General features: G+C 40.0%; 2 protein-coding genes across 5 annotated transcripts in view; one reads left to right on the top strand and one right to left on the bottom strand.

Moving 5' to 3' along the window:
* Positions 1–148: 148 nt before the first annotated feature.
* Positions 149–18,431, top strand: Cep57 (centrosomal protein 57). The gene is made up of 11 exons (XM_005346801.3): positions 149–336; positions 2,947–3,103; positions 5,842–6,021; positions 6,384–6,505; positions 8,225–8,341; positions 9,053–9,130; positions 11,410–11,523; positions 12,268–12,345; positions 14,996–15,231; positions 15,879–16,023; positions 16,835–18,431. Exons 1-11 carry the CDS (start codon positions 292–294, stop codon positions 17,066–17,068), a joined length of 1,506 nt encoding a protein of 501 aa, XP_005346858.1. The 5' UTR covers positions 149–291; the 3' UTR covers positions 17,069–18,431.
* The window catches only part of Mtmr2 (myotubularin related protein 2), a 57,302-nt gene continuing 55,635 nt past the window's right edge, over positions 16,771–18,437 (bottom strand). For all 4 annotated transcript variants that reach the window (XM_026779340.1, XM_026779341.1, XM_026779342.1 and 1 more), the window contains one exon: positions 16,771–16,973. The gene's annotated coding sequence lies outside the window, so the exon portion shown is untranslated. The remainder of the gene's footprint in view (positions 16,974–18,437) is intronic.

Genomic DNA, 18,437 nt, shown 5'->3' with positions numbered 1-18,437 from the left:
CAGCGGCGCGCTACCTTGTGACGTCACCGAGAGAGGGGGCGGGCTCTAGCCTGCCGCCAGAAGATGTCCTCTTTCGCGATTGGCTAATGAAGACGTCTGTCAGGACGCGGCGCTCTTTCAGTGCTTGTGGAGTGTGGCGTCCCGGGAGGGTGTGAAGCCGAGGCCCCTAGCCGGTTCGCAGCGCGCCCGCCCTTTCCATCGGGGGCTCGGCTTCGGCTCGCCCCCAGCGGGCAGCTGTCGAACCCGGAGGAGGAGCTCGAGGACGGCGGCCCGCGTTGCGCAGGCGGGAACATGGCGGCGGCCTCGGTCTCGGCGGCTTCTGAGTCTCAGTTTTCGGTAAGCAGCGTGTTCTTTGGGTTCCGGGTGGGCCGGGACGGCTCTCCGGGTTGTCTCACCTTTTTTCTGGTGGCCCCGGATCTGGCGTCGGCCGCACTGCGCGGACGGCGGGTCCCCCCGGGAGGCTGCACCTGTCCTCCGGTGCAGCCCTGCCCGCCTCCCCTGCCACCCTGAGCTCGCTGTCCTCGCCGCCGGCTCTGTGGAGCGCTGTCCCGGCCGGGCCGGTGCGCTCGGGCCTGTGCAAACCGAGCCGCGTGGTCACGTGAGCGTAACGGCCCCGCTCGGTAGGTGTGCAGGTCTGCGGCGTCCCGGGCCCCGGAGTGCGACCCTGGCGGCCAGAGCCCGCGCTCCTACTTCCTTCGGGATCGCTAGGGCGCTGTGGAAATTGCTGCGTTGGAGAAGCTAGCGCGGGAATTTAGTCACTGGCGTTTGTAAGATTATCTGTGGAGCTCAGTCTCTAGGAAAACGCTCTAGTAAGAAGAGAGAGAATTCAGTGGACAAAGAACAACCTATAGCCACTACAGCAACATCTGGGGCGTTAGGGATTCAGAGTATGCTATGGAGCGATTTGCAGAGATTAGATATGGGCTAATGAAATGACTATACAAGGGTTTTGTACAGAGCCAGTGCCATTTGTTTTGCTAAGCTCGTGAGGAGCTGATTGGTAACTAACCAAGATTTTAGTTATAGCCATGTTAACCCATAACTAAGGAGGTTATGAGTTTGGAGTTTTAGATTCAGACCTCAATTCCATATTTAACTTGAAAGCTACTGTCAAATAAAAATTAAGAGGCCTGAGATTAGAAGATATTTTTAAAAAGAGAATCTATGTGAACAAGAAAGGAACCTTGAGGACCAAGCCTTGGGGAACTCTGACATTTAATAAAAGTGGAAGGAGAGATGCAGGAAGTTTATGAAGAGAGACCTAGGAAGATCATCTCTGCCCCTCCACTGAGTAAAAAGTGCTTAGGTAAATGATGACTGTGATCCATGCTTCTGAGAAAGATTATTTTACTTAAAAATTTTCATAGTGATACCGTGTGCGTGCAGCACATGCCACAATTTACTCCTGGAGGGCAGAAGACAGCTTTGATATTGCCCCCTTCCACCTTAGTGGGTCCTGGGGGCTAACCCAGCTCCTTACGCTTGTTCAGCAAGCACCTTTATCTGCTGACCTAGATTTTGCTTTAAAAACTCAGAAATCAGTCTAGGAGTCTTGGAGTCCAGGGAGAGGTTTTGTCTTCATCCTTTCAAGGCACTGGGAGGTAGTGGAGAGGGAATAAGAAGTACCAGGAGGGGTTTATTTTACGCTTGCTGTTTGTTTTGGAACACAGAAGGGCTTATTCATGGGTTTTCTATTTAGAACCAGTTGATTATTTGGTTGCAGTGATAACGTAACCAGATTCTGTTGCTTCTATAAGGGAACTCAACAGTAAAAACCACTAGTTTATTTTGAAAGTTAAATGATGGGACTAGCAGTTTCTAGCTAACCAATAAAAACCCAGTGTTCTCTGTTAATTATATACAAGATCAGTGTATGGGACAATTCATTATGCTATATAATAACAATGATGATATTTTTAAAAATTAAAATTTCTGTTTTTCAAATTACTTTCAAAACCTCAGTTTGCCATTGGATTTTATTTATTTATTTTGCTATTAGACTTCTCAAAGGATAAATGTTAGTGCCTGAGCCCATGTTACAACAGGTAGAGCTGTCATTTGATCTTAGGCAAAAGGTTGAGAAGTGACCATGGCTCTTTTTCTAACTTTCTTGAGCTCATTGCCTCTTGTAGTTTTCATAGCAACAGTGTGTTTTGTAATTGCTTTTATGAATCCATTGGAAGTTTGTCTTACTGTTGCACAAAAATACAAATTTTCATTATGTATCTATTTGAATATTTTTTTGTTTAGAAAGCGGTTTATTGTTGTAATGCTTTGTACCTACAGACTACACTAATATTTTAGCAATAAAGTTCTTCAGAAAATTGAAAATTCTAGTTTGTGTGGCAGTCTGTAAAGAACTAGATGTGAGAATTCTGAACAGCTGGCAATCATCCTGTCTTCCTTAGCTTCTAGCATCTCCATTATTTCCCTCTTCACCACAAACTCACCTGCTACTAAAATTCCAGTTTACATTCAGGGGCATACAGATTTGTGACAGATGGTGCATGTGAAGAAATAGTTTTATATGAGAATATATAAGTCTGAATATTTTATAGTAGTTTCTTCATGCTAACTAAATATATTTTTTTTTAAGAAAACATGCTTTCTTTAGGGAGATTTTTTGCTCATTATAAATATTTGGCAAATATGCTGTTTATTGAGGATAGAGTAATTCAGCAATTTGTGCCTCTCTGATCTGAACAAAGATTTGACTTGCCTAAATACTTGTATTGAGGTTGTTGTGAGCATGATTTTTTTTGCCATGTGGCTGTTTAACCCAAAACGTTGCATCTCTAAACAAAAATCAATAAAGATTGGGTTCTACTGTGAGATCAGTATGCTGTTTTTCTTTTCTACTGCCTTTTAGAGAAACATGCTGTGTTTCTCAGTCATGAGTATTTGCTTTAAATGTCTGAAAGGTAATTTCATTCTTTTCTTTTTCAGAACATCCTAGTAGAACCATCAAGGTCTAATGGAAATATGGTTCGTCATTCTTCATCTGCATATGTATTATATCCACCTGATAAGCCTTTCCTTAATAGTGATCTGCGACGCAGCCCAAATAAGCCCACACTTGCCTATCCAGAAAGCAACAGCAGAGGTAACCAACTGTAACAGAGTAAATGTTATTTGTTTACTGGTTGGTTTTATATTCTTAGTTTTGACCTCTCTTGTTTTGAAATTGGAATAATATATATTTCCCCTTTATTTCTGTGAATTTACAGAGCTCTTCATATTGGCTGTTGAACATTATCCACCAAATCATGGATACTCACTTAAATACTTAGTCTGTCATCTCCAGAAATCAGTCAGGAACCTAAGTCTCAGGCAGGGGCTGGAGAAATGGGTTAGTAGTTAAGAACACTAATTGCTCTTCCAAGAGAACCTAGGTTCAGTTCCCAGTGCTCAGATGGCAGTTTACAGCTGTCTGTAATTTGATTCCCAGGGAATCTGATACCCTCTTTTAGCCTCTGGGCATTGGGCATGCACATGGGGCACACATATACATGCAGGCAAAGCACCCATACCCATTAAATAAATACCTTTTTAAAAAGTCACAGTCATCATGTAGACAGCACTGATTAGACTCTGAATTATATTTTTCTAAAGAAGACAAACATTAGGAGGCTGTGTGTGTGTTGGGCCAGGTCCTGGAGGAGTGTGAGGAGAGGTAGGTGAACATGATTGAGGTACATTACATACATACATATATAAACCTGTCAGAGGATGAACAAAACCAATACTTTTTTTTTAAAAAGCCAGGCTTTTTGGCACTTTTCTATTCCCAGTGCTGTGTGCCAGAGACAGACAGACAGATCTCGGGGGCTCACTGTCTTGCCAACATAGCCTAGTCAGTGAGCCTTAGTTGTGAGAGACCTTGGCTGAACAGACACCATCCCCTGAGGAATGGAATCCAAGGCTGACCCCTGACTCTGGCATAGTTACACATTTGAGATGTGTTGTGGACCTGTTGCTAGGGATACATGAACAAATACCTGCTTGCCAAAGAGAGGTATCCATAACAGACCAGAGAGATGATTCCATTCTTAAAGACAACTTTGATGAAGCATTGTGTTTATTGAGCTTCCTCAGATGAGCATGGGCAATTTACAGGTCACTAAGGAAGTGTCTACCTGGCACTGACAGTTATTAGCAACCTTTGAGAGCTCTCTACGGAGAAGGGCCTTGTATCCTGCCTTTTGAGCTGTTTGGTAAGCTTTGTGAGCCTCCTCACCTTCAGGAGGAAATGCTAGGACACCTTTTTAGGGTCTTTTGTGAATAGGCATAGCTGCTCTCATTTCAGTGTGTCCTCCAGAGGCTAAGTGGTTTACGACATTTAATACTCTACTTTGAGACGTTTTATTGTGACAAGACGCCATGACCCCGGCAACTCTTATAAAGGAAAACATTTAATTGGGACTCACTTATAATATCAGAAGTCATCATGGCAGGGAGCATGGTGGCATGCAGGGCAGATGTGGTGCTGGAGAAGTATCTCAGAGTTTTACATCCAGATCTGAAGGTAGGAGGAAAAGAGATACTTGGCGTGGTGTGGGCCTCTAAAACCTCAAAACCCACCCACCAGTGACAACAAACTTCCTTCAGCAAGGATACACCTACTCTAACAAGTAGGGTTTTTGGCATTCAAATACATGAGCCTTTCGGGGGCATTATTATTCAAACCACACTCCCAAGCCCCTATAAGCTTATAGCCATATCATAATACAAAAATGCATTCAGATCAACTTCAAAAATCCCAATACTCTATCACAGTCTCAACACTGTTTAAAAATTCAAAGCCTCTCCTAAGACTCATGGAAATCTCCTCATTGTACCCCTTGTAAAATCAAAGTAAGAAAGCAAGTTCCATCGTTCACACACAGTGGCTCAGAATATATATTGCCATTCCAAAAGGGGCAAGGGAGGACAGTGAGGAACGGTACCAGAACAAGACAGAAACCAGCAAGACAAACTCCACATTGTGCATCTCATGTATGACGTCCAAGAGATCTTCCGATTTCCAACTCCTTTCAGCTTTGTTGACTGCAACACACGTCTTGCCGGTTCTACTTCCTGTTAGCAGCTCTTCTTGGCAGATATCCCATGACTTTGGCATCTCTAACATCTTGGGGTCTCCAACACAATCCAGGTTTCCCCTACATAGCTTCACACAATGCTTTCCTTTATAAGTGTTGCTATTTTCAGGCACAGCCCTGACATAGGCTTGGCTTCCATAGCTTTCCTTAGCCTCAGAGGAGGATTGTACAACCCCTTAGATTATAAAGCCCGAACTACATAGCTTTACACAATGGTGGCATACAGGAAGACATGGTGTTGGAGAAGTATCAGCGTTCTACATCCAATTCTAAAGGCAGCAGGAAGAGAGAAAGACTGGGCCTGACTTGGGCTTCTGAAACCTCAGAGCCCACCTGCAGTGACACACTTCCTCCAGAGAGGTCATATCTACCCTAACATGTAGCACCATTCCCTGTTGACTAAGCTAATACATGAATCTGGAGGCCATTCTTATTCAAAGCACCACAGGACGTTTGTGAATTTATGTATGATTAGCCAAAGGCTCCCCTTGGAAGACTTTTGAATTAGGAAATAAGGCCCTTTTTTCAGAGAGTGATCTCCCACTGGACTTGTCAGTCTTCTGAACTTTTCAGAACTGAACTCCACGGTCCACACCTATAACCCAGCCCTTGGGAGACTAAGGCCAGGAGAATTACTGTGATTTTTGAGGTCATCCTAGGGTACAGGATGTTGTCTGTCAGAAGACAGAGAGCTTCTCTGTGTGCGTTGTTAACCTAAGTTTGTGCATTTTCTACTTGGCAGCCATATTTTCTGCTCTTAAGAATCTTCAAGATAAGATTCGACGCTTGGAACTGGAAAGGATTCAGGCAGAAGAAAGTGTGAAAACCTTGTCTAGGGAAACAATTGAATATAAGAAAGTACTGGATGAACAGATACAAGAGAGAGAGAATTCAAAGAATAAAGAATCAAAGCACAATCAAGGTTTGTTTAGCCAAGAAGGAAACTAAGATCTATCCAGATGTAAATTATTTTAGAATTCCACATTGTGATGGTTACTCTAGCCAAGACAATTACATCACAATCAGGCGTTATTGTGAGGAGACGTGTGACGTGCATAAAGAACATAAGTCATTCAGAGAGGTTTCTAGGACTACTGGAAGGGGCTGGCAGTTTTGGAGGGCTGCTGTTTTGTTTTGCAGTACTCGGGCATACTGAGCAAGCACTCTACCACAGAACTTACCTCTAGCTCACGTATGTACTGTAAATTCAGTTCCTGTATACAAGCTGTTGGAATAAGCCTCTGTGTTAGCTAATTACTACTTTTTTGTGTGTATTCATTTTAGAACTGACATCCCAGTTGTTAGCTGCAGAAAATAAATGTAATCTTTTAGAAAAACAGTTGGAGTACATGCGAAATATGATAAAGCATGCAGAAATGGAAAGGACATCTGTCTTAGAAAAGCAGGTATGACACCTCCCACATGAAGTGAATAATGGTGACAGATGATTAGTGGACCTCTTCTCAGAGAGGCCTGATGGCACTGCTATTAAAGCCTCATGCTGAAATTTATTAGGCTCAGTGTAGTAGATAATGGTTTGACTGACTCTGTTTATTATATATGATTCTTATACTTGGTAGACTTGTGCTTAAATTTCACTAATAGTCATGTCAGTGTCTTGGAGTCTGTATTATCAAATGTGTAAATAACCATATGTACCTCTGAAATCTGCTCTATAAAATTCCTTGCAGTTAAAAAGGCCTGGTAATTAATTTGTTTATTGAAACTGGGCCTCATAGAGCCTAGGCTGGCTCACTGTGTTGTGATGACCTGGCCCTTCTCATCTTCTGACTTCATCTACAAAGTACTGAAATTACAGGCACACACCATTACTCATGATACTATGCATTGCACCTAAGGCTTTTTCTAGTGCTAGGCAAGCACTCAACCAGATGAGCTGTGTGCCCAACTACTACGCTTGTAAAATTTTAAACAAAATGGCTTTCTTCTGTTGTATCAGTAGTCTTTGTATTTAAGTAACTTGTCATTTGTAGAGGATAATTACAACATCGATGTCCGATATTTTTTAAACATCCTTTTCTTATGGACAGTTCAACCTTATTATGCAAAACTTGATTTCTTACGTGCTTAAATGCATAATCTGCAGTTGTAAAAGAGAAATACTATTTTCTAGACTTACATGTTTAAGCAGTTACACAGCAGAGTTGGGAAAAATGTGCCACTGATTAATCATGTTACACATCTTTTCACAGTCTTACTGCTTGGATTGTTTTATTATCCAGAATTCTCTTGCATAATTCCCTCTTGTATAATTTGAAGAAATGTCAATGGCATATTCAGATACTTAGTGTTAGGCTTTTCCAAATATATCCATTTAGTATGTTTGCCCATTTATTTTGATTTGTTTATTGTGAAACTGTTGTTCCTTAAGTATATAGACCCTAAGTTTGAAGGAAAAAAGAGTATATTTTGCATTCAAAGGAAATAAATGCATACACTTTTTTTTTTTTTAGTTTTTCGAGACAGGGTTTCTTTGTAGCTTTGGAGCCTGTCCTGGCACTAGCTCTTGTAGACCAGGCTGGCCTAGAACTCACAGAAATCTGCCTGCCTCTGCCTCCTGAGTGCTGGGATTAAAGGCGTGCGCCACCACCGCCCGGCCATACAAGTTCTTATAGTCATTAAGAGAGTACTTAATAGGATCAGACTAACTGGAAATACTTGTGTATTTGTGTGTCTAGTAAATCCTCTATCCATGGTTTAAGGATATGTGCCTTTACATAAAACCTTATATAAACTATTTGGTAAAGTATTATATTGAGAATAATATTCCAAGGCTGCTGAGATGACTTAGTGGATAAAGGCACTTGCATTGATGCCTGAAAAGCCAGGTTTGATCCTGGGGATCCACATGGCAAAAAGAGGGTACCAGTTCTTAGAAGATGTACTCTAATATCCAAAGGCACGTTATGCATATACATACAAAATAAGACACGGATCATCGGCACCCCCAAGGTCTTCTCTTCTTAGTGTTCTGTTCCTAGAATTCCTTTCCATATCCAGCAGGTCTGTGAAAGAACAGGCAAAGTACATAGAATTATGCTGGGTGTGTGGTGTGCTTAAAACTTTTTAATCATCTCATAGTGCATTTTGGTGGTGTTTCTCAGGTTTCCCTAGAAAGAGAACGGCAACATGATCAAACCCACGTTCAGAGCCAGCTAGAGAAACTGGATCTTCTTGAACAGGAATACAACAAGCTTACCACAATGCAGGCTCTTGCAGAAGTCAGTGCACATGACTTTTACTTTTATTGATGTAGAGTGCTGTGGTTGTCACTATTTGTTCATAAATGTGGGTATTTATAATGCAAAGGTCTTATACATAGTCTTTAAAAAGAAAGCGATCTGAAAAGGAATGTTGATATTTTGTAATCTTGGTGGCTGGACATAAGGTAGCTCTTTTTGAAAACAGTGAAGGGTGTAATGTTTTTATACTTAAAACTTACATCATGTAATTTTTCTGAACTAATTTTACTTTTGTGCTTTACTTGAAAAATTAATACTACTGAGTGAAGATCTAGATTTGTCTTTATGCAATATTTTCCTTTATATAAACTGTGTTCTTGGACATAGATCATAGATCCTCTCTCCCCCGATTCTGGCCACTTAACTCATAGCTACTTCACTAATAACTATTAGTTGATTTGTTGGCCTGAGCCATTACCAGAGTGAACTAACATGTTTATTTTGACTATTTATTTATGTATGCAATATTATTTCTACGTGTATGCCTGCAGGTCAGAAGAGGGCACCAGACCTCATTACAGATGGTTGTGAGCCACCATGTGGTTGCCGGGAATGGAACTCAGGACCTTTGGAAGAGCAGGCAATGCTCTTAACCGCTGGCCATCTCTCCAGCCCCCTATTTCGACTATTCTTAAAGCTCTACAAAAAGATACTTTTAACCATTATCTGTTTTGATATTCTTATCACTAGAAAAAAATGGAAGAGTTGGAATGTAAACTCCGTGAAGAAGAGAAGGAAAGGAAGCGTATGCAGGCTCAGGCAGCAGAGGTGAGTGGAATGATGAGCAGGGAGAGTGTTTTAATAGGGAAGTTACGCATGAGCACCAGATCCATAAGTAGACCTCAGAGAGCTTTGTATTGGAAATTAGGAATGTAACTTTGCAAAGAAAATTTGAGCAGTTCTTTGGATGTTTGAGATTACAGCCTGGATTAGCATTTTTAAAACCTTTGAGATTGGAGCTGGAGAGAAGGTACAGAGATCAAGAACACATGGTTGTCCTTGTAGCAGACCTGACTTTCATTATCAGCAACCCACATGGTGACTTAAAACCATCTATAACTCCAGTTCCAGAGTCTGACACTTCCAACCCTGGGGCACCAAGCACATTCACATACATAAATGCAGGCAGTTTTGTAATATATAAATCCATAGACATAAAAAATACTTGTGAAGTAAAAACATGTCAAACATCAAACATGATGTATTCATTACATCATTAGGTATGATGAGCCACTCGCCAACCATTCAGTATCCACTGTAAGAGTGTGTCTTGGGTTGGAGTTATAGTTGAAGGATTGATTGCCTAGCATTCATGAGACACTTGGTTCAGTCCTCAGTACTCCTTAAGGCTGTTAAGATACTGGGACCGAAATTAAGGTAGTTGCCTGCCTTAGTAGAAGAATGAACTCTGTCCTCTCCTAGTTTTGAATTTTATCCTATCTAGCCACCTGGTGGTAGAATTGTGTAGATGATTCAGGACATGAGTTCATGTATTCTAGCCAGAACTGCTTTATAGAGGGCACAGTGAGGATAAGAAAGTCTTTCTTAGATGCTAAGATAAAGTTGTTTTATATTTTAACTAGTTGTTTGGATATTTCCTAGATAGTCTCTCTTTTCCAACCTCTTTAAGATGATGCTAGTATTTTAATTTTTATCATAGTAACCCACGAAGCAGATCTTAGAAGTTACTAATGGACCTGTTGTAGTTGAGCCTATGGCATCTTGTCTTAGTGTCCTGCATTCTCACAGCTGCTGATGCAAGAATAGAAATATTACTCTTCTAGTGCTTCTTTGAATCATTTATTGGTTGGGTATGCCTATTTTTTTATTAAACCTGATATGATTTGTAGATTTACTTTTTCTGTGTGTTTGTTAAATGGCCACTTAACCATTTTTGATCACTGTTTTAAGATGTCTTTGCTTCTCACATGTAATATTACAAAAGTATGGGCTATTCTTTATTAAATTGGAGTCTTTGTATGCTAAACAGAAATCTTGACAAACTTATTGATTGATGAATTCTTGTCAGTTTGAGTTCTTATGATGAACACTGCGCTAGTGGAAGGCAGGTGGAGGAGGAAATGCATTTCTGTATCTTGCTGGGTCTGGTTTATAAAACCTTGAACAGAGTATTTAGCCCTCCAGAGCCTGGGTTATAGTGCTATGGAAATCAAACAAGAAATGATTTTTTTTTTAAAAAAAAAAAAAGCTTTTTAAAATTCAGGCACACATAGAAGACATTCACTAGAAAAACTAGATATGAGCTAGAAAAGCAGCTCAAAGTAGCCCTAAGTGGTTCATTTGTTACTGTTGTTCACACTTGTTGACAGTTTAAGTATTCCAGAGGGATGGCATCCTGTGGAGTTAGGTCTAGTATAATATTACTCAGTATGTCCAAGTGTGGCATGCTCCTGGGATAGAGAGCCCAGCATTCCACTGCCAGTGACGACCCTGTCCTTAGAGTGCATGAGATGAGGAAGGAATGTTCTGTTTTCAGTATTCTTTGCATTAATCCATTACTTGTGCTATTTCTTAAAAGTCAGTCATAACTTCTGAGGAACTTTTTCTCAGTTGGAATTTTTTAAGCTCTTTAAGAGGAGGAATCTGGTATTAGAATTTTTACCAAACTCCAGACTACTTTTAATATATAGAGATACAAGATAACCACTTTTGCAGTTTTTTTGAAAAGCAGGGCTATTGAAAGATAGAGAAAAATGCAGGTTCTCCCAACTTCCCCAAGATTTACATTTATTTTATAGATATGGGTGTTTTGCTTGCTTGTCAGTTTAGAGCTACATGTATTCCATTTAATTCCTGAAGTAGAATTTGCAGAGTAACTACCAGTAGTGGAACAGTGCTTCCTTGCAAGGCATGGCCGACTGTAGCTCAGCAGTTCACATAAATGAGAGACTAAAGGCATACTCTAAAGCCATGCCATTTCTACCAGTGAGATGATTACCACTATAGTTATAGACTTTTATATGGCACCTCAAATGTGAATGATAGCTTTTATTTTGCATCATTAACTCCATGCTAATTTTTTCTAGCTGCAGACTGGTCTAGAAGCAAACAGACTTATTTTTGAAGATAAGACAGTTTCTTCGTATGTTCCAACCAGCAGTAGAAAAATTAAAAAAAAAAAGTCAAAACCGCCAGAAAAGGTATGGAAACTGAACCAATCACAATCTTAAGTCCCAATTTTGTGTAATAATTTGTGCCAACAACACTCGAGCCACATGGTAGTAGAATCTTGGGAGAGTGAGTCTCTTTCATTCTTAGTTTCTATACTCAAAGTTGAAGAGAAATAAAATTTACTTGTGAATTCTTTTCCTGGTAGTGAGGGCCTATATGAAAGCATTGGGAACTACAAAAGAACATAAACATTTAGGAATATGCATCTGTGTTCATTGCCTTTATCACCTTTGACTCTTAAAATGCTTTGTGAATACTGTTCCTCTAACTCTGAGGTCTGTTTTGCCAGTTGTCTTCCCCTCCCCCCCCCCATTCAAGGCCTCAAGTAATATGATGTATAAAAGGCGTTGTGGTTTGAATGTGAAATGGTGTGAAATGGCCCCCATGAAGTCACTGGGAAGCAGGCCTTGAAGTTTTTAGCCTGGCTCACTTACTGTCCTTTATCTCTGCATTTTGACTCTTGTCCAGTATGATGAATACCACCAACCCCAAGTTTTGCTGTCAAACTTTTTCCATGATGAGTTCTATCTGATCAAACTGTGGGCCAAGTAAGTTCTTCCTTCATAAGTAGCTTCTTGAAGCCTTGTTTCTACTTGGTCACAGCAGCAAAGAATTAGCTGGTACAGCTAGGTCCCTAGTAGTTCCACAGTGAGCTGATGTCTTGGGTTAGTTCACCAAAATAAATGAAATGGCTTTCTTTTATCTCCATCCAGAAAGGTTCTAAGAACTATTTCGGTGCACAGCCACATTACAGATTGTGCTTAGGCGATATGCCCTTTGTTGCTGGAAAGGTGAGTTATGTAGCTATTGATTTCCATGTTTAAATTATTTCAGTGTCTGTTTGTTTTTCCCTTTATGTGTATGAGTGTTTTGCTGCCCTGTATGTCTGTGTACCATCTGTGCTTAATACCCAGAGATGCCAGAAGAGGGTGTTAGATCCCCTGGGACTAGAGTTCCAGGTGAGCTGCCAAATGGGTTCTGAGAACTGAGCCTGGAATTCCGCTGGAAGAGCAGCCAGTGTTCTTATGGCTGATCTATCTCTCCAGCCTGCTTTAGTCTTTATTACACATTTTATGGGATATTAAAAAAAAATTTCTTCTGCCTCAGCCTCAGAACTTCTGGGATTATAGGTATGAACCAACACCGTACCTGGCTCTAGGAAACCCTTTTAGAAGGCACAAACTACTGTTTATAACATCAACTCAAAGAACAGACTTTCTCCTGAGTCTTAATATAAGCCTCTGTAAATTTGGTTGTGAAGTTACTCTTTATACAAACTTCTTAATTTGTGTTCATTAAAAACGTTTTGTTTTCAATGAGGGGCATCAATGCATCTGAAGTCAGGGTTCAAGCTGAAGGCAGTTCTGTATTTCCACAATAGCTTCAGGCTTGTATAGCCAGAGTGCTTTCACCTACTGAGCCATCATACTCTTGAATTCTGTAGTGATACATTTACCCTGTTTCACCTGGCAATATCATTCTTTGTCCTGTCCAGAGTCATACCCATTTTGTTGTCTTTGGTAATTTGAGTCACTAGAAAAGTAAGACTGTTAGCCCAAATTTTTCATTACTATACTCAAATCAGAAAAATAGCAACAAAAATTGTTCATTGCATATTAATATACATACTATGTGTGTGTGTGTGTGTGTGTGTGTAAGTTATTGGCATGTAGTGATTATTTTGATTGTCATTAGCCACCTTTGCATTCCTAGGATCACCCCACTGGGTCTGATGTAAGATTCCTTTCCTGATGTGACCAACTAAAGTTAGTCAGGACAAACTCAAACTAAGCACTTACAAGGAAACATTTTTAAGCAATGAGCATATTAGGGCTTAAGTTTTTCCCATAAATCTGCATTTTAAACAAGTTGTGCTGATGGCTTAATGGAGCTCAACAAGTCCAGCCAACTATTAAGAGTCTTATTTCCCATTGGAAACAAGAACTTTGAGACAACTATCAGGTTTTATTCCTTCTGTGTTTATGCTGTGACAGATATACTTGAGTGCTTTCTACTATTCAAAGGAAGCATGGTGTGTACCTCAAGATACAAAAACACAGATAGTTACATTACGACTCATAACAGGAACAAAATTACAGTTAGGAAGTAGTAACGAAATAATTTTATGGTTGGGGGTCACCACACATAAGGAACTGTATTAAAGGTGGCGTAGAGAACCACTGCTCTAGGACCTGGAAGAACAAGCGAGTACATAAAATAGACACGCAGATACATAGAGTATTGTAGAGTAAGGTGGCTTATTAGTTTCCTGGCCGCCTGGTAGCTCAGACCCAAACATAACAACCATATTATTTAAATCACTTCTTGGCCCATTAGCTCTAGCTTTTTATTGGCTAACTCTTACATCTTAATTTGCCCATCTCCATTAATCTGTGAACCACCACGAGGTTGTGGTCTACCACAAAGTGTCAATGTGTCTGTGACTCCAGGGGCGGCTTCATAGCTTCTGTCTCCACCTCCTTTCAGCATTTTTAGTTTTTCTTGCCTAGCTCTGCTCTACCCTATCACAGGCCCAAAACAGCTTCTTTATTAACCAGTGGTATTCACAGCATACAGGGGGATCCCACATCAGAGTATGTTGTGATAAACAATGATAGACAGATATAAAAATTGCCAGGCTATCTGAGAAGTGGAGCAGTTAATCTCCCAGGCATTTAGAAATGGTACGTTGTGAGTTTTTTTTGTTTTGTTTTTAAATTTTCGAGACAGGGTTTCGCCATAGCTTTTGGTTCCTGTCTTGGAACTAGCTCTTGTAGACCAGGCTGGCCTCGAACTCAGAGATCCACCTGCCTCTGCCTCCCGAGTGCTGGGATTAAAGGTGTGCGCCACCACCGCCCGGCTTAGAAATGGTACGTTTAACTAGGCTTTAAGGCAGGGTATGAAAGTGGCTTCACCAAAGAAATACCATTTGCAAATAGTTTGCTCACAAAATTAAGTCAAGAGACTGTAGAGGGTTGAGCTGAAGTATAGGCTGTGCTCTACACGTATAGAGCCATTTTCTCTGTCCTAAGGAGTTTGGCTGCTTGGGAGCACATCACAGGATCAGGAAGAATAATGAATGATAGGGGTGGAGCTAAGAACACAAGGCCAAGGCAGGAAGGCCAGTTGGGGTGTTTTTGGTGGTGTTTGTCTTTGGTTTTAGATGAGGTCTTGAGCCCCTATGTAGCACAAGATGAACAATTATTGGTCCCCTTGCCTCCACCTCCCAAGTGCTAGAATTACAGGTATGCACTAACACACCCACATATATGATACTAGACGTGTGTGTGTGTGTGTGTGTGTGTGTGTGTGTGTGACACAGGGTGGACAGTGTAGGACGTTTGTGCCTTAGACTTAAGAGGTGGTTTACTTTGCTCAGGTTAAGAACTAGAAAATGGGAAGAGGATATTGTTTGCTTAACTTACTTTCTTTTCTCTTTAGTCCACCAGTCCCAGCCATGCCGTAGTAGCCAATGTTCAGCATGTCTTGCATCTGATGAAGCACCACAGTAAAGCTTTGTGCAATGATCGAGTTGTTAACAGTGTTCCCTTGGCAAAGCAAGCTTGTTCCCGAGGTAACAAGAGTAAGAAGCCAGTGATACCTCCTTCCAGCAGTGTCAGTGAAGAGCTGTCGGATGTCTTACAGACACTACAGGATGAATTTGGGCAAATGAGCTTGTGAGTTTTAATTTTTTTAATTTTAAATTACATTTGGCTCTAAAATCCTATTTTTTAGTTGCTTGAATTTATTAATCCTAATTTTGTTAACAGGTGTTGAGCATAATCCTTAAACTAGCTCAGTGGCTAGAAGTTACTTTAAATAAACGTAACTGACATGGCTACCACCTCCCTTTCTAATTTTTTTAGATGGCTAATGCTATGTGAATGTTAATAGTTTTTAGGGTTAGCTAAATGTCACTGAGTTAGGACAGTTTAGAAACCAGTGTCCTCCTGTAGAATTTCTTTATATGGAATGTTGATGGAGGGAGAAGAAAGCAAATAAAAGTATATTAGTCTACAACCCTGGGTGAACACAAACTTGAATACTTGTGTATACCTTCATTTTGTATTATTTATGTGTATAGCACATGGGCTGGTGACCAAGGAGGCAAGAATATAGGACACCAAAGCCCCTGGAACTGAGGTCACAGGTGGTTGTGAACCACTTATGTATCAGTGTGGTGCTGGAACTGAATGAACTCAGGTTCCCTGGAAGAAGCAGCTCTTTGTTAAAAGGCAAAGTGGGTCATTCATACCGAGATTTAAAGGATATAATTGTTAAAGATGAGAAACTTAAGGAAGCTGCACTTGTGTTTTGTGTGTAGTGATCACCAGCAGCTTGCTAAACTCATCCAGGAGTCACCGACTGTGGAAATGAAAGACAACTTGGAGTGTGAATTGGAGGCATTAGTGGGGAGAATGGAAGCAAAGGCCAACCAGATAACTAAAGTTCGAAAATACCAAGCCCAGGTAACTCCTTCCCCTCACTTGTTGGTCATGACTAACTTTCCCCCTTGGTCTATATTAATTGATGATGCTAAGGTATGTTTACTTGTCCAGGCTATTCTTGAGGAACAGTCAGTCTGTGTTACATGGTTTAATAAAGAAGTGTTAATTCTCACTTAGGTTTCATATAAGTCTTTACTGAATATATTTAACATCTTTAGCCTTATGAATAAATTTTAACTTATGGATAAATTTAAATGGTTGAGTTTGACCAAATTAAATTGTCTACAACACACCTAGAGTTTTTCAGTTTTCAACATAGTAAGTCTGATTAAATATGTGAAAAAGTAGTATGTTTGCTCATACCAAAACCTACTTCAGCTTTGCCCACTTATTCCCAAACTTCAGTTATTGTCAGTCCAGGAACTGGACTCCACCTTTGTTCTGGCTCTGCTCCACAGTAATCTCAAAACCACAGTCTAGTTCTCTAGATGAAAGCCCTGATGAGGTTTATTTAATGTGAGTACACCTCCTCCTACCTTTACTTAGTGTACTTAGTGTACTTAGTGTTTTTACATACTTAAGTACTGAATGATTGATGATTTCTGCAGGTTATATGCTTAAAAAGAAAAAAAAAACCCTTGCCTAGAATGTATCATTTGAATGTTAGAGGAAGACTGTTTAAGGTATTGGTGCACTCAGGAGGCAGAGCCCGAAGGATCAAGAATTTAAGACTGTATATAGCAAGACCGTGTGTCAAAAACAAAATACTTGAGCTAAAAGAAAATGTTTTTATTGAATTCGATTTTTTCCCCTGCCTTGATTATTTGGATAGCTGGAGAAACAAAACATAGATAAGCAGAAGAAGGAATTAAAAGCTAAGAAAAAGACTGTTGAGGAAGAAGGAAACAGCAGCAGTCGCTCATCTGGAGGCACAAGGACCACAAGTAAGAAGGATTTTGCCAAACACAGACCTGGAGAAAAAAGCAGGAAAAATCTTCAGTTACTGAAGGACATGCAAACCATACAGAATTCACTGCAGAGCAGTAATCTGTGTTGGGATTACTGACACCAGATCATAAATGATGTACCTTACTGGATAAAATTTCCAGGTTTCATGCTTGCTAATGTTGCCACTACTAGCAGGGATTAAGGGGCCCAAGCTTCATTATAATCTCTTGTGTTCTGCAGCACAACTAAATGGAAATGGAGTTTTACAGCCTGAGAAGCTATGCTATTTCTATACCCTCTATACTATACTGCACTTTGTAAACAGATGACCAGTTTTTTACCCGTGGGTGTGTTTTTTAAGTAGGAATATATGTAAATTGGGTTTGAAAATTTAGAATATGAGGCTTTCCCCAGAGTCAGTGCTTGAAAAGTCTCGTTTTTAAAATCTTCCCATGGCATGAAGTGACCACTACCTTTCCCTTCTCCAGATACCATTAAATGTACTGTTTCAACTACTGATAGAGGTTTTCTGTATTTAAATATTTATTTATTTAAGAGGACTTTGTTTTGTTCTACTTTTTGGTATTTCAGATGTTGACTCTTAAAGACCAAAACATTTTAAGTAAGTTACTCATGAAATATATAACATCTTCATGAAACAGTTGTTAATGAAATAAATGAAATATTGGAGTAAAGAACTAGGAGGGGATGTTATGAAATGTACATGGCTGCAGTTTTTAGACAATACCTATTTGTAATCATGTTATTCAGTTAAGCACTGGCTTTTAATCTTGACTCTTAGAGAATCCCATTGCTTTTAGCATATACAATAAAGGGTAGTGTGTGAACTGAACACACACAACTATCATTATGTCAATGTAAATTATACTTTTGAATAGATCGACATGTTAAACTTTATAAATTTGGTACTGAAATCAATAAAGCAATTTTTAAACTTCACTTAGTAGCCAGCTAACAAAAGTGTCATTTGTTGTCCAATCTCAAGAGTGCATATTAGTATCCTGATCGAGAAACAGTATTTAGTGCATGTTTGTCATTCTCCTGCTTCCACTTAAGCCCAGTATGACTGACTGATTTATTAGACAGGCTGGTGAACACGCTAGCCATATACTAAAGGAACTCAAGTGGAGGTTATGGATTATAGCTTAAAAACATGCACTATTCATGCTACAATTTTCTAGTTAAAATTCTCAGAGTCATTACATAGATTGAGATTTATAAATCTGAAATTGTATATAAACTTTACTTGTGTGTGCAATTTTCTGACAAGCAGGTTTGCAGCAACAATGAATGACAACAGTGAGTCCATAGACCCCAGGAAGGTGAGCAACTGCTCTGATGACATGGGAAATTACATCTCAACACCACTTCAACTGCTCCACTTATGTCAATTCATGTTTGAATATCAGGACATTAAATAATTGTCATTTGAGTGGTAATGGCTCCAACTCCTGATTAAATCTTAC

Source organism: Microtus ochrogaster, chromosome 5 (genome assembly GCF_000317375.1).
Source record: "Microtus ochrogaster isolate Prairie Vole_2 chromosome 5, MicOch1.0, whole genome shotgun sequence".
In the NCBI taxonomy this organism is placed as follows: Eukaryota; Metazoa; Chordata; class Mammalia; order Rodentia; family Cricetidae; genus Microtus; species Microtus ochrogaster.
This window is presented reverse-complemented; position numbering and strand designations above follow the sequence as displayed.